The following is a 24,871-nucleotide window of genomic DNA, read 5'->3' as shown; positions in this document are numbered from 1 at the left end:
ACTAGAAATCCCAAATTAGACACTGGTCCCAGAGATTCGGGTACGGGGTTAGTTATGATTAAGGGAAGGTAGACACCACCCTTAAAACATCCTTTCAAAAGAAAGGTTACCCTTACTTGTGTGTTTTTATTTGATTCAAATGCGATTATATTTTGGGCTTATTTGTAATTCTTTTTTAAATGATTAACGTCGGTCCCTAAAAATAGGAGACACGTTAAAAATGACATCAGTCCCTAAAAATTAGGAGACTCGTCTAAAATATGACGTTTCAACCCTAAAAAGGAGAATTACGTCTGGGTTATCAAAAGAAATAATGGATATAATCCATTATATTTTGGGTTTATTGGTAATTTGTTTTTTTTCAAATGGTTAACGTCGGTCCCTAAAAATAGGAGACACGTTAAAAATAACATCAGTCCCTAAAAATTAGGAGACTCGTCTAAAAACTGACGTTTTAACCCTAAAAAGGAGAATTACGTCCGGGTTACCAAAAAATAATGGACATAATCCATATTTGGTATTTACATTTTTGACATCGGTCCTTTTGAAAAAAGAGACGTGTCGACTTTGGTTTTTGTATTTTTTTACAACATGCAAGAAAATTTACAAGCATTTATATATAAAAAATATCAAAAATACCAGTAGAAACCCCGAAAAATTACCTGAGTGCCACTGTATAGGTAAAATACTGAAATACCCTCGAATTTCTCTGAAAATCACGAAAATGCCACTGGCGGCGCGTGTGGCACACGCGCGGCTACTGTTGGAGGCGGCGAAATTTTCCGGCGGGATTTCTGGCCAACCGATGGTCGATCCTGGTAGATATGATGTCAAGGGTTCTGATGGTGGTGGTCTTGACGGCCGTTGATAGCTGACGAGGGAGAATCGTCGGTTTGAAGCTTCTGTGGCAGCCGACGATCGCGGCCCTTTTCCGGCCAAACGGGGCGGCTACAACGATGAAACCGACCGGGGATTGGCTTTATATGAGGATAGCGACCTTTCTGTGGTGGTTTGGAAGCTTTCTATGGCCGGATATGGGAGATCGGAGGAGAGAGAGGGAGTCGTCGGCGAGAGGAGAGAGATGCTCTGGGTTATGCTATGGTGAGAACGCAAACACGGTACACCGGTGCAGCTGAGGCCTGTGATCCGTTGGATTTCTGATGGAAAGATCGTGCGGCGGTGATTGGCCCGAAAACTCATTTTTTACTTGGCCGACATGGTTTGACCTGTATTGACCCAGTGGAATCGGTTCTTATGGAAAGATGCGGTTGACTCGAGAAAAATATATTTTTGAATTTTCCTTTTTCTTAATTTTTTTGGATTTTTATAAATAATAATAGAAATAAAATAACATTTGAGAAAATCTTGGTAGATCCAAAATTGGGTTACAACACTGGGAATGGAATTCGACCAAGATTCGTCCTTCTTGTATGGTGTAATATTTTGATAGCATTTCTCCCCAGTTTCATATTTTTATAGCGAGACCTTTTGTTTAGAAGCATATAGTTTCATATGCACATCACTATTTTGACTGCCTATTCATATACATAAGTTGTATCACTACAGTACCACGGCATCAAGAATATTCTTGCAAAAGATCGAGAAGCTAGCTAGGTAGATTAATTCATTTTCATTAGTCCCTTATATTATAAAAATAACTACATTTCGGGCATCAAATTTTTTTAATGATTTTCTCACCATTTAATAACAAATGATATTATAAAAAAATCAAATGATGAGGCATACATGATCAAATGATGAGGCAAATATGATGAGAGCTTCATGATATAAAGTCATAATCATATCTCTCACTTGCTTGGCAAACTAATTAAGTTTCAAAAGCCTAAAACCTAATCCAAAATGTTAGAATTATCTCCTGCTACTTTGTTTTCAACATTTGGATGGCCCGTAGAGGAACCCACAAGCCATGAGCGGAACTACCTAAGTTTTAGAGATAGTGAAACCCAAGAGTCATTAATTACTCAATTCCCTCCATCTCAGCCACAAATAGTAAAGCTTGATCGCTCCCCATCATTCACGGCATATAGTGGAAGTGTTGATCCTATCATGGTCAAGAAACTTAGCCACAACGCTAATGAACGTGACCGTCGCAAGAAGATTAAAAGTTTGTATTCTTCACTTCGTTCACTTCTCCCAGCAGCAGATCAAATGGTACGTTTCTTATTGAACCCTAAGAGGCAAGTCGTTATAATCAAGAGAAGCTTTTAATTTAAACATAGGTAGGTCTTGAGTTTGATGGTTGTGATGATATCGTTTTTGAAGAAATTAAGCGTACCGGCCACTGTTTCTCGTGCGCTTAAGTACCTACCAGAGCTTCAACAGCAAGTCGAGAGACTGGTTCAAAGAAAGGAGGAGCTTTTATCAAAGTTATCAAAGCAAGGTGGTATAAATATTCATCAAGAAAATCAAAGAAATGACACCGTGTATAGCTCTTTATCATCGGTATCGGCAAGCCAGCTTAGTGATAAAGAAGTTGTCGTTCATATTTCCACTTACAAGAACCATAAAAGTCCATTATCAGAAATCTTGCTCACCTTAGAGGAAGATGGACTTGTTCTAAAAAACTCTTCTTCCTTTGAGTCATTTGGGGACAGGGTCTTCTATAATTTACATCTTCAGGTGCTATAACATTTGCTTGTGTTTTTTTGTATGCCCTTCTGTTTCTGTCTTTCGTAAAGTTTAGAGTCTAATTTTTTACTTTGTGGATTAATTTTACAGGTCATGGAAGGAACTTACACATTGGATAGTGAGGCCATGAGGGCGAAGCTTGTGTCTTTATCTGTAAAGAGGGAATCATCGTCTCTATAAATTCAAGTGCTCCATAATATTCTAATTTGATGCGGAAAAATTAGCGTAGGATTTTCTGGATGAGACTTACAAAAAGAAATGGATGGTTTAATAAGCTTCTGTGTACGCCTCAAGTTTGCTCTCTACTCGGATTTGTCAATTTATTTTGAAAGCTCTCAAAATTGCCTTTGAAGTTAATTTTGAACCATAATTTAGATTTTTTTTCCTTGTTAATTTTGGATTTTAGCTTTATTATTTTTCCTGATTGATTGTTTCTTAATTATTTATAAATATTTAGGGTATTTAAATTTATCTTTTTATATTTTATAAGATTTTTGCTTAATAAAACTACGTACGTACTTTTATAATTTTGACTGTATAACTCAAATTTGTAGTTTTCTTTGTGTCATGATTATATATATATATATGCAATTTAGTTTAAAATGTGAAACAATGACTGTTTGTAATCTCGACGAGCCCAGAAGCATTAATATACTTTGGCCAGCAACACCATGCACTAGAAGGGGGAAACAATAAAAGATAGACCACTAGGCACTAGCATTTATCTTCGAAAATGGCAAAAATAAAAAATTCAATGCCATAAAAGATTTAATTTATTGATATCTCCTCTTAACGAAAGTGGGATTTTTAATATATTTTTGTTAGAAATGGGTACTGACCACACACCACACCGGACAGAAGAATGTTTTTTTTTTTTTTTCAATGACGATCTAAAAATAATAATGCAACGTTTGGGGGGGCCTTGTGATAGTGTCTGAAGTTCGTTCTCTATATATGGGCTTAAATTTCCAAGGTAAACTTTTTTTTTTTTAGAAAAATGTTGAACAGATATTCGAATGTTTTTGTTTCTTTCAATGAAGAAAGGAAAATCGATTGACAAGGAGACCACTTAATGATAAAACACTAAAGCAGTTTTCAGGGGAATTGTATCTTGGACTAGTTGTCAACAAAATCTGGGGATTTCGGTGATGATTTGGACAACGCAGGTGCAGCACTTGCTTCTAATGGCTGCTGTTAACATTTCCTCTGTTAACATTGATAGAATCACTTGCTTCTAATGGCTGCTGAAGTAGTTAATTTATAGCGTGTGAATTGAAAACATTCCAATTCCTCCAAATAACATAGAGATCGATTTGAGAAACATATACGAGTATTGGGTTAGGGTAAATAAGTTAATCCAGGTTAATTATTTTTATAAAAATAATGAAGTTTTATTTGTATTTGTTTTTTTGTTTTACAAAGTGTTGTTCAAGTTCTAAATCAACCCATTTATTATACCATATTTAATAACTATGGAAAAAACTTGAAAGTATTTTTGCAACATCGCTTCCTACACTAACAGCTAGTACTTTTTGCAAGTGGTGTGAATAATATTAGTTTATTGGGTTGTGATATATTATATGTTAGATAAAAACAATATTTAGTTTATAAGAAACTTTTTTGTGTTCTTATTAAATTCTGCTTAGTAAATTAATCTTAAAATATCACAACCTGATTTTTACTTAATTCGAGTTTTAAGTTAAATTATATAAAAACTGCTCTAATATAACATAGTCAACTTGGTAAGTCCAAAGTAAATCAAATAACCTGTAAAAATATGATTTGTTTGAAGAAAAAAAATAAGATGGTATCTCTTATTTTTATAATGAAAAAGAGATATATTTGATCGATGTAGACTTCGAGGTTTAACCAGTCAAATCCGCAACTCAGGTCATGAAATGTTTTGGGTTTAATAACTTAAAAAAAAACTATTTTTTTGCCCTGACATGATCCAGATAACATGATGGATCCAAATGCTACTCGGATACCCAATAAAAACTTGATATTACTTTAAAATAAATTAAAGATTATATTTTTTTTATATATTAAGACGACCACATATTGGATTTAATCAGAGCTCTATGACTTAACCCACCAAACCCGCGACTCATTTCATGGTTTCCATTGGGTTTAATAACTCTGTTTTTTTAACTTTGTTACCTAATTATATAATAATAAAATCAAACATTTATAAAATTAAGCATCAACTACATATCAGGATATTTGTTTGAGATTGCGATAATCTTATAAAAAGCAAACTAAAATAAATTATGAAAAAAAAATCAAAATCAGTTAATTATTAAATGATGAAATAAAAAAACAAAAAAAAAACAGAGATGTTTATTTCACTGTTTATATGAACAATGTAAGCAAGTGATTTCCTCCTTAATTTTTTTAGTGTTCTAAGTAATATATTTTTCTAGTTCAAATTAATAACTTTTTAAATTTTAAATTTTACCTAATATAATTATGTATAAATTTTCACAACTTAAATCCATTTTTTTATATTCAATCAATTCTTAGGTAACATTTATTTATTGTTCTAGGACAGAAAAAAAAAAAAAAAACAAAAACAACAGAGATAAAAATGTGTTTAGTTGAAGAGATAGAGACAAAAACATAAAAATAAATTAGTCTTTGAGATAATTTTGGAATGAATTTCTGCACTTTCAAAACATAAGGTACACAGAGACAATATTTATTATTTTTTATTCTTAAAATATTCTTGTAAAAATATCTGAATTTTAAAATTATCCAACTAAGACATGTAGGGATAAAAATAGTTATTATCATAATTTTAAAACTCAACTTGAGGTTCGATTCAGGACAAAGCACGGGTTATTGGTCGAGGCCCGAGTCACTAGTCAAGTTGACCTAAGTCAGTGTAAAAATAAAAGTGGTTATTATCATAGTTTTAAAACCTAATTTGGAGGTCGACACCGGACAAGGCCCGAGTCATGAATAGGTTTGATCATTGATTCGAGTCAATGTAAGGACAAAAGTGATTATTATCATAGTTTTAAAACCCGACTCGGAGGTTGAACCAGGGTAAAGCTCGAATCACATGTCAGAAAGGTCAACCTGGGTCAATATAAAATAAAAGTAGTTATTATCATAGTTGTAAAACTTGATTTGGGGGTTAGCCATGGGCAAAGTCCGATTCACAAATCAAACGGGTCAATATAGGTTGACCCATGTCAATGTTAGGATAAAAGTTATTATCATGGTTTTAAAACCCAATTTAGAGGTTGACCGGGGCATGGCCCAGGTCATGGGTCAAAAGGTTCAGCACGGGATGACCCGAGTCAATGCATGAATAAATGTGGTTATTATCATAGTTTTAAACCCCGACTCAAGAGTCGACCCGAGATAAGGTTTAGGTCACGGGTCTGGAGGGTCAACCTGGCTAACCAAATTTTTTTAAAAAATAATCAAAACAATCTTGTTTTGACCAAAAAAACTTTTTAAAAAAGTCAACGGGTTTTTTACTCTAGTTTTATTCCGATTGACCTGGGTTTTTTACCGAGTCAGGTCGAGTCAATCATTTCTTTATTTTTTTCTTTAACTCGAACAAGTCCAGGCCTGAGTCAACCCATCAAGTTAGTCCTTATTTCATAACTAAAGTTATTATAATATTATTAGTTTCAACAATCAATATAAACTCAAGTAAAAAATAATAATATTGAAATATTTTTTAAAATATATGAGTTTGATAATAATACATGTTAAGAATAACATAGAAGTTAAAATTAAGTCTTTGTTGCATATTTGAGTATCAAAGTGAATTGGCTAAAACTTAGATTCATTGACCTAGTGCATTTTTCCGGTGGTCGTCAGAGTTAGACAAATTGATGTTATTATTGGGTGCGTTTAATGAATAAATATACTATATAAAATTGTTCTACTAGAGAAGGTGAGGCGAAAATCTGACTATGACAAACAAGATATAATTAATATCTTGTATTCTAATTAATTTGTAAGTGTATATGTTCTAAGCGATATGAATTAGATTTTATTACAGTCTAATACACATCTAACATGAATGTGTTTTGGATTGTACTTGGTAAGAAAAATCTTAAAGGCAATTTTCTTGTCTCTCTAAAAGCTTGAAGGGGTTTTATTATGTGTGCATAATCGAGAACATAAAAGCATAAATTTCAAGGAATGCTTGATAGAAATTTTGTAACCATGCGACAAAAATTAAAGTAGATACTTTTTTGAGAAAAAAGCAACGACTTGAATCATATAAAGACAACATTTTTTCGATTAATCAGAACTTCAAACCCCTACAGATTTTCAAATCCCAGACGAACCCTCCTTGTTGCGGCTAGGTTAACATTCACACCAATAGGAATTGACAACTTCATCGGCAGATATATATATATAACATTATTGTTTATACCTCATTTAGTTTTTCAAATTTGAGCCATGATTATAAAAAATTTATTTAGTTATTTATATTTACAGGTTAAAAATATTCTATAACAGTAACACGGCCAATGGGGTGAGATGGATCCTTCGTCTAGTTTATTACTACTGTAGACCTCAACCTGGGGCCTTTGCCAGGCCTCACAACTATGAGTCTATGATACCTAGTCCTCACGAAGCCAGGCAATCGCAAGAATGAATGAATAAAATTTGTCCAAGATTACAACAAGTGCCAAAAACCCAGCATCAAGAGAATAAAAAGACAAAAAAACAGAGGTACACTTAAATGGCCCATTCCTAAACAAATCAAGAATTAGCCCGAGCTCCAAGAAGGAGAAAAGGGAATGAGTGTAATGATTGCTTGAAGAGAGAACAAAACAATGAAACAAAAAAGTAAACAGCGAGAGCAAGAGCAAGCAAAAGGCAGCACGCTAGGGCGGCAGTGACAGAAAAATGTGCGAGAGAGAATGGCACGTCCCCGACAAAGCCAACTCCTACACGATGCATTTGTCTCCTCGTGGAAAAATAAAGAAAGAGGGATGAAGAAAAGGAAAATGAGTCCCCTACCCACGCACGATCAAGCACGTTGAATTCAAAGGCTAAACCTCTTTTTTCTTTGTCCATGATTGAACTCTTTTTGCTGGCACTCCTTTTTGCACGCTTCTCTCTATTCTATCTCCAAAATTTGCAGATGCTGTATGCCTATAAAGTGGATGAAACTGCACACACTTTAAACAATTGGTCAAATTATGACGAGGTTGGATGTTGATGATGATGATTAATAACCACATGGTTCTCTTATTGATAATTACTAAATCAAACCCGGCTTTAGGATTTGAGCCCATATTAAGTTTTCAAAAAAAAATTAAAATTAATCTAATATTTGATCAAAACTTGATTTAATTTTTTAAAACAATATCCTTTTTAGAGTGACCCAATTAACATACTCAACATGAAATCCAACTAGGATTTAATAACTTTGTTGTTAATTATATGTTACAATTGGCTAAGTTCTTCAATACTGAAGAATTAAATGGCAAAGCTTAAGATTAAGTCTCTATTGCATATTTGAGTATCGAAGTGAATTAGCTAAAACGTAGATTCATTTACCTAGTGACATTTTTCCGGTGGTCGTCGGAGTTAGACAAATTGATGTTATTATTGGGTGTGTTCAATGAATAAATATACAATATAAAATTATTGTACTAGAGAAGGTGAGGTGAAAATCTGATTATGAAAAACGAGATATAATTAATACCCTGTATTCTAATTAATTTGTAAGTGTATATGTTCTAAGCGATATGAATTAGATTTTATTACAGTCTAATACACATCTAACATGAATGTGTTTTGGATTGTACTTGGTAAGAAAAATCTTAAAGGCAATTTTTCTTGTCTCTCTAAAAGCTTAAAGGGGTATTATTATGTGTGCGTAATCGAGAACATAAAAGCATAAATTTCAAGGAATGCTTGATAGAAATTTTGTAACCATGCGACAAAAATTAAAGTAGATACTTTTTTGAGAAAAAAGCAACGACTTGAATCATATAAAGACAACATTTTTTCCATTAATCAGAACTTCAAACCCCAACAGATTTTCAAATCCCAGAAGAACCCTCCTTGTTGCGGCTAGGTTAACATTCACACCAATAAGAATTGACAACTTCATCGGCAGATCTCCCTTTAGTTGTGGTATAATCAAAGAGAAACTATATATACATGATATGCGATGCTTTGTCTCCATTTCATGTGGGCTCCAATCGGTTTTGTGATCTTTGACCCTCTCATTTTGCTTAGGAAGTGTCATTTCTGTGGCTCGTTCAAGATCTAAGTAGGGTCAATTGTCACAAGTCCAATATGAACGATATCACAAAACCATTGATTCCTTTTGTTTGCTTTACTTATCAAAGGACTAAACCTTACAAGACAATATTAAAATACAGAGGATGATTATAAGAACTAACTTTGGAGTCGACTCAGCCTAAGATTCTCCTTAAAACAATCATTAAGAAGACTTGTTTATTTAAAAAATAAATAAATCACTACCAGAATTCTTATATTTACCGATGAAATTTTACATCGGTATTTATACTATCATTCCGTCGGTAATGAATTTACCAACAGGATCACGAATGTGAATGCTCCATCGATAAAAATCTCGTCGGTAATTTTTTTATCTGTCAGTGAGTCCGTTGGTAATAAAAAAAATATTTATTATTGATAGATTTAATGTGGATAAGCACGCCGAAAAAAAATTACTTGTTTCATTCCGTCAGTATTTCCCTCGGGAAACTTGTCATATAACCGACAGAAATATTGTATGCAATTTCTTCAGTGATTATTTAAAAATATTTTAAGAAAAAAATATATTTAATAGAACTAGAAAATAATTAAATTAATATAAATCAACACTCCATAATACTCTGGAACTGAGTTGCTTGGAAAAAATAAGAAGAAAATCAACTCAAACAAATAAATAAATCAACTATAAAAAAATTTCACCTAACCTAGAAAACCTATTTCATAACCCATAATCTAGCAACAAATAAAAGAATTTAATTGAAATTAAACAACAAAATTGAAAAACAAAATCTAACAAAATTGATCTCATATGAAAAAAATCCTACAACAACATTCATACAATTATTAAGAACATAAAAATTTAAAAAAAAAACACAAAAAAAAATATTACCTTAATATAGTTGCGAGTAAAGCTGGGAAGAGAAAATAAAAATCAAAATTATAAAATATGTTAATTAAAAAAATTTAAAAGAGAGAAGAAAAGAGAAGAAGACATGTTTGAGCGTGGAGGATAAGAGGAGTTAAGGAGAGAAGAAAAGAGAAAGAAAAAAATGGATGTTGATGTTTTTTACATATATAAAAAGAAGAGAGAAGAAGAAAAAGAAGAAGAGACATCTGTTGTGAAATGAGGGATTCTAGTCTTTTTATTAAGACATTTTACTGATGGATAATAAAATTTTAATATTTTTAATTATTCCGTCAATGATTTCATCTGTAAAATTTAATTTAAATTTTCAGTTTAATTGAAAATTTTCAAAAAAAACCCTTAAATATCACCGACGACTTTTCAATCCGTCAATGATTCTCTGTGTAATATTTAATTTAAATTTTCAATTTAATAAAAAAAATTCAGAAACCCCTCAAATATCACATTTTTAATTCATCGGTGATTTTGTCTATAAAAAACAGTAATTAACAGTGCAATTAAGAAGTGAACAGTTTCAAAGATATCTGGAAAATACTAACGGAATTAATCTGTTAGTGATACCTTTTGTAATTGACATGATGAACAGTGTCAGGGAGAAGTTAACAGTTTACCAACGATATTAATATCAACGGTAATTTCATCGGTATAAATAACACGTCATTGTACTTTTTAGCTTTATTTTAAATTTTTTTCACTGTAATTCCCTCAATATATACCGATGAAATATTTTTGTCGGTAAAATTCACTGTAATTTACCGACGGAAATATTTCATCAATGTTTCTGTTTGTATTTGTTAATTTTATAATAGTAAATAACAACATTATTTCAAAGAAAAAAGATTGATTTGAAGTAAAATCAAACTTGGATTAGGTTTTGAATTGGATGATCACCAAGTTGATCGAGTTTTATAAATCTAATTGAGATGATGTAATACATGTTCATGCAATAGAAAAGGTATTGTAAGTCCACTTATAGACTTTTCTTTTTGTATATATACATTTATAACTGAAAAAATTGTGATCAAAATATTTAATTGATGCTAAATATTATTTATCACATAGTGGGGACAAAATTTAGGCCATTTGCGATAGAAGTAACTAGCAAGATCATCTTCAACATTGTTGAAGTTAATTAATTAGCATACCTAATTAATGCTGTTTGAAAGTAATTGAGTTCTATTCACACTTGAAACTAAAAAAAAAAATATTTATCAGTTTGGAAGTAAAACTTAATGGAACTTCTACTTGATATAAAAAAAATAAATAAATAAATAATGAAAGATTACACTTCAGGTTGATGATAATCAAGACAAACAGCTTTAAAAATCGTAAAAATTATAAAGATTCGCAAAAAGAAAGAAATTTTGAAGGCTGCTTTTACGCTATCGGTCCAACTTTAAAAAAAAAAAATATATATATATATATATATTTAGATTTCAATAGAGTTATGCGTTTCTATCATGGGAACAACACAGCTTATTGAAATGTGTTATTTCTCAAATATTTTTTTTAGTTTTTAGTTTGCTAAATATAGTTTTTGGTATGAATGTGCTATTTAAGAAAAAAAAAACAACTCCAAACAAACAAAACCTTAAGTTCTCTTGCAGGAACTCTTGTTCTCTACTGTCCTATTCCTATATATTCAGTCTCTTTCACTGCAATTTAATACTCCTTAATTAACAGCAAATTCTGGGAACGCATCTAACACAACCAGTCTACAATAACTTCAAAATCTTTTCCTTCTCTTGCTTTCTTTAAAATCAGTGTACATTAAAGACAAAATGCTCAATAATGGAACTTCAGTTCTACACATACATTGAAGAAAAGTAGATAAAGACATGCCTTGTACTGCCAAATATCATTACAGAAGACAATCATATGAAATCTATGTAGGAGATTGACATGCCTTGTACTACACACTGAGAAATACTCTTCAACTCTACTTGGAAACTCACATGAGTTTTTTGCTTTTACAGACACCATAGCCATTCAACGTCCAAAGATTTCTGATCTTCTTCGTCATCTTCAGTTCAGATTCTTAGATTCTTCTGCTCTATGATCCCCTTACATGTAAGATATGATCCCATGAAGGAGACTGAGAATATCCTAAAACCCTAGACCAGTTAAAAACCCAGACTAAATCACACAAATACGTTTCCCTTTTCTTTTCCCTTCAATTCTTTGGGGTTTAATTACACTAAAACAAACAAAAACACACAATAGAGATTAACCAGACTACATCACAAGCCTGCAACACCTAAAAATATTCCAAAAAAAAAAAAGATTAAAAGGAGACTAAGACAAGCACATGAACGATATTAATCATCATTGGATTACTAATTTTCGGTCTAATACCCTTCGCCTTTTCGATCTTTCGCTAGAATTCGAGCGTTCTAGTAAAGACTTCAATGCATTTTGCAAGAAATGGACCGACTCGACACTATGATCTTTGTCAGCCGCAATGATAAGAACATTCCTAATTCTTCCTCCTAGTGTTACCATTTCTGCTTTCAATGTCTTCAAGTGTAGAGATTTCAGTATCTCGATTAGGTCTGGCATGAGATCCGACCGGTCTTCACAGCACAGAGATGCCTTGAATATTAATTGTCCATCACTTGAATATTCACCAGAAAGTACAGTGACTTCATCGGTTTCTGATGGGAAAGATTCAAGTCCAGGAAGCTCTGAGGTCTGTTGTTTCAGTTCTCTAACTCTTTGAACAACCTTTGCTAGAAGTGAAGCTTTGTCTGTCTGTAAAAATTGAAACAAAGTAACAGGATCGATTAGAAACCCTAGCTAGCTTTAGTAGATTCGAAATGTAAAAAGCCTTGCAACTTTCCTAAAAGCACAAACCCTATGTAAAGAAAAGCAAAGAAAAGGGTTCGCTGCTTTTGCTTTTGCAGGTATATGTACTTGCAGTTTGAACAATAATTCAAAAGTTTCAGAAGACTTGTTTGTGTAGATCCAAGGTTTCAGAATCTGAATTTTTACTGTAGCAGCGATAAGCCTTGTATAGATCCTTCCCGTTTGGTTACCAAGAAAATGAGGGATAGAAACGGATAAAAAAAAAATTCAATGAGTGAAGCACATAAAACCCTTGTTGTTAATCTTCAAAAAATGGGTATTCAAGTAAACAACAAATGCCAAACGATTTGAGTTGGGCAAGCGTCAAGTCTGTCAGCAGGGATTTCGGCTTTGTGGGTCAAAGGTAATTAATGACTGAAAAGTCTAAAACTCGAAATTTCAACTTTTTCCACTGCATTCTCAGCAACCAAACAATCAAAATTATTGAAGCAAAACACTATGGAAAACCCCGAAATCAATACCAATTCGTTTCAAGTTCTGTATGAACCCAAAAGAGAAATAAAAGTAAAAACAGCAAGAACAAAATTACAATATTTTCCATGAAAACCCCTTTAAAGCTTACAATCTTTTTAGTTTTCGTGATCCCTTTCTCTTATAAAACAATCCTCTCACAAGAAATTTTAGGGAAAGAGTATTAATATAATCCCTTAAACTTCATGAGTAGAAACATGATCAATTCAGAAAGGAAAAGAAAAGGAAACGCAAGATCATATATCATAAATATATTACCTTGGAATTGCAAGGAAGGAGGCCTCTAAGCTTATCAAGATGAGAGTTAATCCTCTCTCTCCTTCTCTTCTCAGCTTCCTTGTGATTCTTCAAGGCAGCAAGAGCTCTATCTTCTGGTGTCATGTCAGTTATCACAGACCTTTCAAAGTGGTAATTACTGTTATGGTAGGAAGTGGAAGATGAGGTACACAAGGTTTGCATCGCAGCCGGAAAACCGTATGGACCAACGTTAATCATTCCATTCTCGGTAAGAAACCGGTACAACTGTGAATTCTCCTGACAGTTTTCAGGCTGCATGTTGATGTTGTGTTTTCGGGTTGCCGTAGGAGAAGGGAGATGACCCGCAAGTGAAGATTTTCAGTCTTCTTTGTGTTGAAAAAAGTAGAGGGCTCTATCTCTGCCTTTCGGTGGTTTTGGGTTTTTTTTTTTAAGAAAAAAAGGGCATTTTATTTATAGTCGTTTGATTTGACTTATTATGTCGTTTTAGGATAAGGTTATGTGCAAAAGTAGTGGACCCAGCATAAAGGAGGTCTAATGATAATGGGAGCTAGGATATGTGTGGTCTTTAGATTTTGATTTCTTATTTTATTTCTAATTTCCCTCTTGTGATCTTTATTTTATGGCTAGTTTGTGGTAAATACCAGTAAATTAATCAAATTAAACTTATAAAAATCTATTTGAAATTAACCCAACTATATGTTTTTTCTGATTTTTTTATATATATTAAAATAAAAAACAGTACTGGTTCATCAATCATTCAAATTGTGATAATTTTCTAAAATTAAGCCAATTCTGGAAAAAGGTTTATATAAATCCTTTTTTCCATGAACTCAAATTCCATGCTTTAAAAGAAGAGTTATGCGGACCCAAATCCCACTAGCCGGTCCTTAAGTACCGTAATTCGTATAATGTATGGTCCAATAGTAAAGAATATTCATTAATGTATCTGTAAGATTATCTCAGTGTATTATTTTTTATTTAATATTAGTTTTTAAAATCAAAATCTTCGAATTCATTGAAAGGCAGGTAGAAAACACCCCCACACCATTAATCAGTCCCCAAATGTTAAAGCACAAGTACTCTTCTCAACAATCTTATTTGAAGTGTCGGGTAGGCTGGCGGGTCAACTCAGTAATATATCAATTTTCAATTTAAAATTGTTTTCAAATTAAAACTAATTAATGTTATACTAATTGATTTAAGTCCACGACATAATTGATCTGATTAAATCCTAATTTAATATTTTAATATTATTTTAAATCAATATAGTTAGTCTAAATTAACTCACCCAACTCATGTATCTAATCTTAAATTGAGTCGTGAAAAATAAATTTAGAAGTCGTGATTAATATTTTTAGCGTGTGTCGAAGCATATAAGCCATTACTAAGGTTTTTTAATATTATTTTTGGTTGGTGTAATTTTTACAAATTAAAATTGTGGTCAAGAGAGAACATTATGGCGGTCAAAAAGTTTTTTTTTCTTCATCATAAACAAAGATCACAGGGCAATTAAAAGGAGAAAATAATCATGTAGCAAAAATAGAAAAAATTATTGGATTCTTCTCTTAGAACACAGAATATCATTGCAAAATTGCAATGATGTTGAGGAAAGGCAAATGAATAAACCATGTCCACTTTTAATGGAAGCTAGGGGATCCAAAGTCCAAGAACAATCCCTTTGAACATTATAAAACTCGGTCTAATAAGGTTAATGCAATAATTAATCAATTCATAACTTGATATGAGCTGGGTTTTATTTTGAATTAGTTTTTTTATTAAATGATATTGTTTTTTGTTTTAAAAAATAAAATTATATTTTAAGTTGACCTTCCAATTTACGAGTCAACTCATCTATCTTACATTGTGGATCTTTAGCCAAATAGACTCTAAAGTAGGCCTCCATTTTGATAATGAATCTCATTCTTTAGTAATACTACTCCTGGCTTTGCAAACAAGCCTAGACAAGGATATTGGGCAGGCCCATAAACAGTTAAATTACTTTCCATTTATAAATGCACTTAAATAGACTGAAAGATATTGTGCAAATCTTATTATGAGATCTATTTTTTCTTTTTTTTTAATCAGAGAGGAGACTCGAGGATTTGAATGTGAGATTTTTTTATAAAAATTAATTTACTAATTTAAGAGGATAATTTTATTGTTAATTTTTAATCCAAAAGGCTGGTATGGAGGTTTATTTAATATTATTTAGGAAGGGATTTAGCTTCTGTTAATGTGTGAATTAATCTAACAAGATAATTTTATTGTTAATTATTTTAAAAAAGAAATGGAAAAACAAACACAAGATATAGCTCTGTTTGTTTTTACATTTCAAAAGTGTTTTTGAAAAAATTTAAAATTTATTTATTTATTTTTTATTTCAAATTAATATTTTTTGGTATTTTTAAATTATTTTGATGTGTTAATATCAAAATATTTTTTTAAAAAAAATATATTTTAATATATTTCTAAATAAAAATATTTTAAAAATAAAATAACACGATGAGGTTTTATCACGGCTAAAAAAAAAACTAGCTCTTAAGCCGGATACGAGCCACCTGTAAAGCCTGATAAGTCATTGGAGAAAACCATCTGGTTCGGGCCTTTGCTATCAATTGTCTTTGCTTGAGTGGGCTAATGGGCTTGAACGTCATACAAGCACTCATTTTTTGAAAATAAAAATAAAAATGAATTCAAGCTAGATTTTCTTGAATGGAAAATGCATTAGTTCCTGTTACACTAGTTTTTAACATAAGAAAATTATTGTAATTGATATTCATTTCTCATATGAACTAAACACTTACCTATTTATTTATTTAATTTTAATCTAATGAGTTAAATATTTTATAATTTGTTTAACCAATTAGTAATTGGATCCTTCACTTTGAAAAGTTATTACATAAACTAGGCTTGCTATTTATTCGCACTCACAAAGTGGTTAATCACTAATTATTTTATAATATGTCTCGTACAAATATCTATGTGAATGGATTGATGCATTATTATTGAACTCCAGGCAAGTATCGAACATATATCAAGTTCTTTAACTCAAAAAAAAAAATTTAATATCAAAATAATATCATTTTAAAATAATTAAAATTTATCATAAATTATGTCGTCGGGTTAACTAAACCAATTCTGAATTGATTTTTTAGACCCGATATAGGATAAAAACAGGTTTCAACTAGAACTCAAGTTGATAAAAAAAAAAAGTTTGGGTCAATAAAATTAGATTTATGGTGAGCGCACATTATATTTTTTTCACTTAATTGACACCGAAGTTCCTCTCGAGCAGCCTCTCTCCATGGGATAGTCTATCTATTTTTTTTTTAGTTTAACGTGGGTGTCCGGGTCAGCTTGCGCGCACCTCAACTAATCTCATGGGCCCTGAAGTTAACGACCATGTAAGCCTCCAGTGACCATCATATGAGTAATCATAGGGCTCGAATCTGAGAATACAAAGGAAACAAACATCTTAGTCCCAAGCTATTTTGACATGAAGGAATGTGAAAGAAAATACCGTTGTCTTCCAATGAGAGGTTAACGAAATATAATATAGAGCCGCCTAAGATTTATTTGGAACTTTCGACTTCTTCTCTTTCAAAACATGACCAATCCCTGACCTTCCACTACACTTCAAGTAATCAATACAATTTGTCTATGAGAGCATCGCTAATTTAAATTACTGTTTGAGAGTGTTATTATAATTATTTTTTAAAATATTTTTTACTTTAAAATATATCAAAATAATATTTTGATATAATTTAACCCAGTAAATCTTGTTAATATACAAATTTAGGTATTACTACTACCCAACTTAGCTCTTAAATTAAGTTGCTATGGTCACAAATCATGTGAGATCAAATCTCACTAGCACTAAAATTTAGAAGGGTTAAAGACAGAAAGAAAGAACTTGCTTCTTGCTCAAATGTGAGCTACACGTAGTCTTGGTGTTTTTGTATATAATCTTTCACTATTTAATCTCTGTTTAGCATTGCGAGGAACTGCGTGGTTAATTACGATATTAAATGGATACAACTGCAAAGGTTTATTATAATCTCGCGTGATTAACCATGTTACAAAATAGAGATAATTGTGCGATTGATCGCAGTCACAAACAACACATAAAAATTTATTTTTTAAATATTGATTCATCTAAAAAAACTTCAAATCGGTGTCTCAAACCCACCATCATTATTTTTTTCTTTTCCTTTTGCCAACCATGTTAGGGTTTCTATATTTCCCGTTTCCCGATTATTCAAAAACATGCAGCCAGTCCTTTCACATCAAACCTTCCTCCAACATATTTTCCGGCCATGGTTTCCCCGTAAAACTAGCCTTTCATCTGACTTTACAACTACTTGTAACCTCAAATATCCTTCATAACATTATAAAGGCAAATGGGGTGGTGTGATTATTCAATATTCCAGGTGCACTGATCTCCAGCTCAAGTGACTAAAAAATTGAAAGCAAAAGGGCCAAAACTACATAAGGCCTTGAGGGATGCTTAGTGGCCATGAAAGTGGAACACGTGCTGCACATTGAATGGAAGATCATGAAAAAGAAAAATAAGAAACTGGTTTCATCATTATATTCACTAGGGTCATCTCCAACTTTTCGAACTTTTCATGCTTCAATTGGTGTCTTCTGAGCCATGAAAATAAAGAAATGAAAAGCTGAACCCACTTGTGGTATTAATTAGGGCAAATAAGCTGTGTTGTCTGCTGTGGATGGAGATTGTGTCACATTGCACACATAAAAAGAACTTTTAGTAAGTCTCTGCCACTGACCGCATTCTGCAGATTACGAGTAAAAAGGCAAATTGCTGTATTCTCTTTCCCACAATTATTTAATTATAATTCCATAAATTAAGCATGCTTGGTCTGAGAATTCGGCTTTTGATGAGGTGAAATGATGGAACATCATTTGATCCTCTAATTTTCAATTGGCATGCAGAGATGTAGGTATGGCCATCAGAAAAGGAAATGTAGCAGAAGCTGCGGTGAGTTACAGAAAGTTTTGTTTTTGTATGTATCTTGACTAATTTCATTTCATTTTATTTTATTTTATTAATATACATATTTGACAAGTTTGGATGTATCTTGACTAATTTCATGAACTCTGAAATTAACAACCATGTAAACTTCAAGTAGCCCTGAGATTTGTAAAACTCGAAATGATGACCTCTAAGGAACAAATTTAGAACCTGACCAGTTGAGCTACACCCCTTAAAATTATGAAAGGTTGAATGAAAAGTACAGACGCAAGGATATTTTGTTAAAGATTCATTTTTATTAATAGTTTATTTAGAGTTTTATTACGTGTTATTAAACTTGATTTAGTTTGAGAGGTTCTCTGGTAATATGTTGATTCAAAATTTAATTTGAATTAAATTTTAAATTAAATTAAATGATAATTGATTTAATCAAATCTGGCCAATTCGATCAAAAACTAGTCTAATTTATTTTAAAAAAAATAGAAACATTAAAAACAATTTTTTATTATTTTTTTAAATAAAAAATAAAATAACATTGTTTTAGATTAACACGTGTCAATTTAAATTAATTCATCTAACCTATAATTTTTTGGGCCGAGTTGTGGACTTGATAGGATTTAATAATTTGGTTTTAATATGAAATGTTTATTTGTTTGTATATTTCTGAAATTCAATTGAATATATAAAAACAATTTCATTAGCCAATTTTTATTTGCTTGCTTTAGAGACCAAAACAGAACTTTAAGGAAACATTAAAGAGCAAAATTTAATATTTTTCCTTGAGAATTCTTGGAACTCTGGACTTCAATGACATCTTTCCAGCTTAAAAATGGGCTTTAGGGATCATAATAAAGGAATTGATTCACTTTACAACCCTAAAAATAAAGATCCTTCTTTTGATATCCTTTATTAATTGTAACATGGTATTTGAAAGAGCATATAAGAAGTATAAATATATAGTATGAACACTAGTCCAAGGAGGTGGGCTTCCAATTCCAACTATTTGGAAACATGTAGCTTTCAAGAACAAGGAGGTATATATACCTCCATTAGAAAAGTGCTAGGATGTATACCAAAGAAAACTGCTAATATGAAATTTTATTTTCAAACAAAATTAAAATCAATTGATATTAATTATTTTTTTCAGAAGAATTTAAAGAAACACTTTAAATCAACTAAAAATTTCTATAAAATAAGTTCTAAATATTGATCATGCTTCTTGGAAGGGCAAAGCATTTTTTGAGGTGGGAAGAAAAGGGTTCCCTAGTTGCCATCCATTAACAGAAAAAATTAATTCTTGAAAGATGAATATTCCATGACACCATATCCCACTTTATTCTTGAGCAAATTTTGATGCCAATGTTGCTTGGCAACACCAGCATTATCATAAAGTGAATGAATAATTCACCTTGCCACCATTGCATAATTAATTAAATAATTCGGGAATCCAGAATCCTTAAAGAAGTGATTACTGTTTTCTTAAATTCTTGAACTTCTATGTGAATACCACCTATAGAACCAACACATTAATAGCTGCTAGGGCATATTTGGCTGAAAAAGAATGGGAAGTATGAAGATTAAAAGCTTTTAACCATTAAAGGATCATTGCTTTTCTCATTAAAAAAGAAGAAAAACTTTCATGTCACAGAATCAATGGAGAAGTCCTGCCACTTCCAGAAGACAGCCTCACAAGAGACCTTCGGCACCTTTTTAGATCCTTGACCTAAAAGGGAGAGCCCAGAAACAGGTTGCAGTAGATCCTTGGCTTTCTTATGTTTTGGTCCTGGTTGCAGTAGACACAGGTTTCTGCTGAGCCTTCCATCCAGATTTCCATGACAATCTTCTTCTTTTTTGTAATATTGAAAAGGGTTAATAAATAATAAGCAGTGGAACCTCAAAATACTAGCTTCACTTTCTTTAATCAGAGGGGGAGCAAGGCAAAAAGGCTTTAGAGATGAGAATAAGGCAAAATGACTAGAAAAGATTTCTTTCAATTAGACAATTACATATTGTTGCATTTCCTACTCCTAAATCCCTCTCCCTAGTTTCCCTTCAAGTTCACGTTCTGTTAGAGAATGCCCAAAAAATCCCATAGGCCAAATGTGTTAGGTACACCTACGTAAGTAACTAATCATTGCTCATCAGCTCCAGGGATGCCCTCACCTTCAAAGTCCAAGCAAAATATAGTAAACCAGTGTGATTGGCAAAGCAATTAGCATCCCAAATATAACTCTGCAGCAAAGGGAAAATCAAGATACATAAATAACATTAGAGGTCAAAATCATTAATGTGTAAATTGAAGAGCAAACACGGTTCAACAAGTGGTGTGGAAGCTAAAGCTAATACGTGCTCATATTCTAGTATTGTGAAACTATCTTGCATTAAGAGCCTTGATTATACAAAAGAAAAAAGTAGAACATATTTGCAATGATTACAAGGAGCCATTGGTATCCCTAGTGATCCCATGAAAATGAATTATGAACAGGCAGATGAATTTCTTACCAATATTTAAAAAAAAAACAAAAACAAATGCAGTTCAGACAATTATATTAGAGTTGTAGCAGAATTTAGAGTTTCGAACCCAGTGCTCAGTATGTCAGGATGAACATTGTATTCCTTTGCAAAGACAAAGGGCACAATCCCTTGTGGAAGAGCTGACTGAAAAGTCAAACAAAGTATGTCATAAAGGATATTCAAACAAAAAAACCGTCCATGGTCACATTTGGGGAAATATTTATCATCTGGTTTCAGGGTTTTACCTGCACTATGGCAATGTGCAGTAGAACTCCTCGTAGTCCAACAGCAAATGAAGCAGCAGCCATGACTGCAGGACCAGTGAGGAATCTAACACTCATGGCAAAGGCAGCAACTGAGTTTCCACAAGCAATAATCCTAGGCTGCAATGCCATGAACAAACCTACAATCCAATGTGATGGTTTTATATAGTCAACAATTGCCAAGACATATCAAGCAAACAAGTCAAGAAATCGTTTGATATAATCTGATTATTAACTTACCAAGACTAAACATGGCCATTCCAAGACCAGCATCGGATAGAATAGATATAGAATGAGCAATTATTTGAGGCATCTCCAAGTCCCACCTGTTATATTGTAAATGTTTTCAGGTAATGCAACAAGATAAAAGTTCTAAACAAAAAAAAAATTATGGATTGTATAGTTTAGCACCATACTTGAACGAAACAAGAGACCATGTGAGCCCAATTAGACTGGAATAAGTATTGGGATTCCTGATAAGTTTTCTCCACACCATAATGAGAATGAGTCTTGTCACAACGCTAGTAGGAGGCATGGCAGTTGGCTTCGGTTCACCATTAGCAGCACTCTTTGGGTGCAGCTCAGCTGTGGAGCTTGAAGCAAGCTTAGAAAGCACTGGACCGTCACGGTCTACCCCATTAGGTACAGGTCTGTTTCCAAAGCTGAACTCATCTCGACCAAATTCTTCATAATCTAAACATCAAAACTGAAACACGTCAGTGGCTGAGAATATGAAATTAACAGACGACTCTGTTTTTTTATAAAGCAAGAAAAAAAAAATGCCATAGTACTCTAAACATGAAATGAAAAGGGAATAATTGTGGTTGCACAATACCAGGAAAGTTGCATAACTAGAGATGTTACTAAGATTTACTAGTGATTGAATTATGGAAATAAAACAAAAATAATTGTGGTTGCACAATACCAGGAAAGTTGCATAACTAGAGATGTTACTAAGATTTACTAGTGATTGAATTATGGAAATAAAAACAAAAATAAAGAAGACACCTTGTTGATGATAAAGGCATCAAGGTTACGCCCAATTGCCCATGCTATAGCAAAGGCAAAATGAAAAGCTACAAAAGATGTAACAAACAAAAAACCAACAATCCCACTTGACATGACAGGAAAATAAGGTTTCTCCAATAAAAAAAACCACTTAACTTTCAAGTATCAACAAGACAAATACACAAGGTTCCAAGAAAAAAACCACAACTTTGTGCCAGATATCTTGTAATCACAATCAAGCCATGCAAGAAACCAACAAAATCCAAAAACAAATACTATCAAGGTTAGTGTTTATACCTTTTTGGTTAGCTACCCCACCAAGGTCATTGCCATAATCCCCTCCCCTAAAGACATGTAGGCCACCTTCTGATACTGGTGAAGCACTTGAACTCCAAACAAACATATGCAAATCCTTGCCATTCTCAGTCCCGTTTGCCTTCTTTTTACCCCCGGGAGAAAAGATCCCAGCATTAGGTGGAGTAGGATAAGCGCTTCCATTTGCTCTTGGAACATTACCAAACACCCCAAGCCCTCCACTTTCTTCATCAAATTGCAGGTTACTGAAGTTCGAGTGTCTTGGACTGGCATTGCTTGCATTCTTAGAATAAAAATCAGTATGGTTAAAACTGGAGGCTCTTGGGGTAGGATTCCTAGAAGATTGAAGGGAGTATATCTCTGCGTTGGTTAAATTAGACGGTCTAGGAGTCATTGAAAGGCCCGAGTTTAGACCATGAGACATCCGAGAAAACACGTCTGATCTCGAGCTAGTTGATTTCCTAACAGTAACATGTAACTTCCCATCTTCACCGACTTCAGCATCAGTTTGCAATGGCTCTCTACCATCTAAAGAAAGAATATCAGAGTCAACCCTGAATGATATTATAGAACCAGCAGTATCGGGAAACTGTTCACCAATCAAGATTCTAGCTCCTCTATACTCAAACAAGAACAGCATCAATGTGTACCATATTATGCATTGAAGAACAACTATTTGGACCATAAGACTCCCTGAGGCTTCTCCATACATACCCTTCAACAAAGGGATGCCCATAACAAGAGTGTTTGGGAGAGTAGAGAGTGAAAACAAAGTAATGGACCATTCAAGGGAGCCTCTAGAGATAACTCTGGTCCAAATAGCTAAAACCACCAAGACTATGATTTTTTGAAGAGTATCTGCTGCAATGAACCTGTAGTTCATAGCATAGGGGTTGTTGGTGGAAATGAAGTGAAAAGAAAGCAAAGGTACAGCGAATAGAGCCACAAATCTGTTGATCCCTGAACATTGGTCAGGGCTAAATATTTTCCACCATTTGACTGAACCATAAGCCAAAATCATGGCCACATAAAGTGGTACCACAGCTGTGAGAACATGGTAAAGGTCTGTGAGACTGATCATTGATGCCTTCTCAAGTTTAGTTTTTTAGAGAGGTTTTTGGGGGTAAAGGAGTGCCCAGATGAGAAATTTGATTGAACAGAAAAACCCAGATGAGGTTTTGCAGATTATGCTTACAAAGATTGTATGTACCCTTTATAACTTTCCCTCAGGTTTTCCCTCGTTTTCTCTGCTTCCAAACTAGTTATAAACAAAAAAGGAGTAGTCTTTTTCGAGAGAGGAAGGGCCTCTATATATCCATGGTCCTGTATTTGAGAGAAAATGAGGAAAAAGAGACGAGCAGAGCATACTTGTGTGCGTGTGAACTGAGAGAGGAAAAGGACTCGTAAACAGCATCTTTCGGAGAAAAAGAGGGGGGGGAGTAAAAAACAGACCTTAACAAAAAGGAACCTCACACTCCCACTTTTATTTTTTGTTTTCTTTCTTTGTAATAATTTTTCATTTATTTTTTCGCTCAATTGTGCACAATATTACCTTTTCTTGGTTGGAAACAAAATATAATGTAAAGTTCGTATTTTCGAGTCTTGGAATATACAGAAAAAAATGATTGAGAGTGTTTTTTAAAGTGTTCTTTATTAAAAAATATATTAAAATAATATATTTTTTATTTTTTACATTAATATATTAAAATGATTTTAAAATATTATATATTGCCTAAGTTTATGATGGGATGTCTTGCAAGTCATAGATTAGTGATGCTCTCTTGTTGTTTGATGAACATGAAACACTTGCAATCCTGGAAAATTCCTGATAGGCATTTGTTTGTCTACAGTAATGAAATGATGGATTTGTAGAGATGAGAATCGAATTATAATTATCATTTAGGCTGTTATTGCATCAAAAAAGAACACAGAAACCACTTTTCAAAACAAAATCTAGTTGAAAAGGGTTGGAACTTGGAAGAAACAAGATGAGGGCATGAACTACAGTCAATAGTTCGAGTCGGATTATCACTCCTTTCAGCAGATTAAAGGGATGGGCGACAAATACACATGCAAAAGGGACCTTTATTCACCATGTCTATGTTTCTGTAATCTTGCCTTTCTTTTTTCACTTTTCTTTTCAGCCTTTTATTACTATTAATTGGAGTTTTTAAACCCTTTTAGGTGATGATCACCTTATGATTTGGGTTACTGAGTTAGTTTTATCTTTTTATGTTTTATATAAATCAACATAACATTTTTTTTATTAAAAATAATAATTAATTAGTTACAACTAGATTCTGCTACGTCAATTCGGGTGTTTTTTTTTTTTAGGTTTTCTCAATACATCATCATAAAAATTAATATAATGTCAAA

General features: G+C 32.6%; 3 protein-coding genes across 3 annotated transcripts; 1 reads left to right on the top strand and 2 right to left on the bottom strand.

The window, feature by feature from the left end:
- The first annotated feature begins 1,804 nt into the window (after nt 1-1,804).
- On the top strand, nt 1,805-3,205 carry LOC7495693 (transcription factor ORG2). The gene is made up of 3 exons (XM_002308846.4): nt 1,805-2,172; nt 2,284-2,640; nt 2,740-3,205. The coding sequence occupies exons 1-3, from the start codon at nt 1,861-1,863 to the stop codon at nt 2,827-2,829; spliced, it is 759 nt and encodes a 252-aa protein (XP_002308882.3). The 5' UTR covers nt 1,805-1,860; the 3' UTR covers nt 2,830-3,205.
- Nucleotides 3,206-11,521: 8,316 nt separating this feature from the next.
- Nucleotides 11,522-13,833, bottom strand: LOC7495692 (transcription factor bHLH106). The gene is made up of 2 exons (XM_002307931.4): nt 13,400-13,833; nt 11,522-12,556 (listed from the first exon to the last, which is right to left on the bottom strand). The coding sequence occupies exons 1-2, from the start codon at nt 13,694-13,696 to the stop codon at nt 12,131-12,133; spliced, it is 723 nt and encodes a 240-aa protein (XP_002307967.2). The 5' UTR covers nt 13,697-13,833; the 3' UTR covers nt 11,522-12,130.
- Nucleotides 13,834-20,366: 6,533 nt separating this feature from the next.
- On the bottom strand, nt 20,367-23,918 carry LOC7479666 (probable auxin efflux carrier component 1b). The gene is made up of 6 exons (XM_002307930.4): nt 22,478-23,918; nt 21,589-21,865; nt 21,413-21,498; nt 21,155-21,312; nt 20,977-21,053; nt 20,367-20,627 (listed from the first exon to the last, which is right to left on the bottom strand). Exons 1-6 carry the CDS (start codon nt 23,574-23,576, stop codon nt 20,561-20,563), a joined length of 1,764 nt encoding a protein of 587 aa, XP_002307966.1. The 5' UTR covers nt 23,577-23,918; the 3' UTR covers nt 20,367-20,560.
- Nucleotides 23,919-24,871: the final 953 nt, after the last annotated feature.

The sequence above is a fragment of the Populus trichocarpa genome, chromosome 6 (genome assembly GCF_000002775.5).
Source record: "Populus trichocarpa isolate Nisqually-1 chromosome 6, P.trichocarpa_v4.1, whole genome shotgun sequence".
In the NCBI taxonomy this organism is placed as follows: Eukaryota; Viridiplantae; Streptophyta; class Magnoliopsida; order Malpighiales; family Salicaceae; genus Populus; species Populus trichocarpa.
The sequence above is the reverse complement of the archived record's forward strand: the minus strand, read 5'-3'. Positions and strand labels throughout refer to the sequence as shown.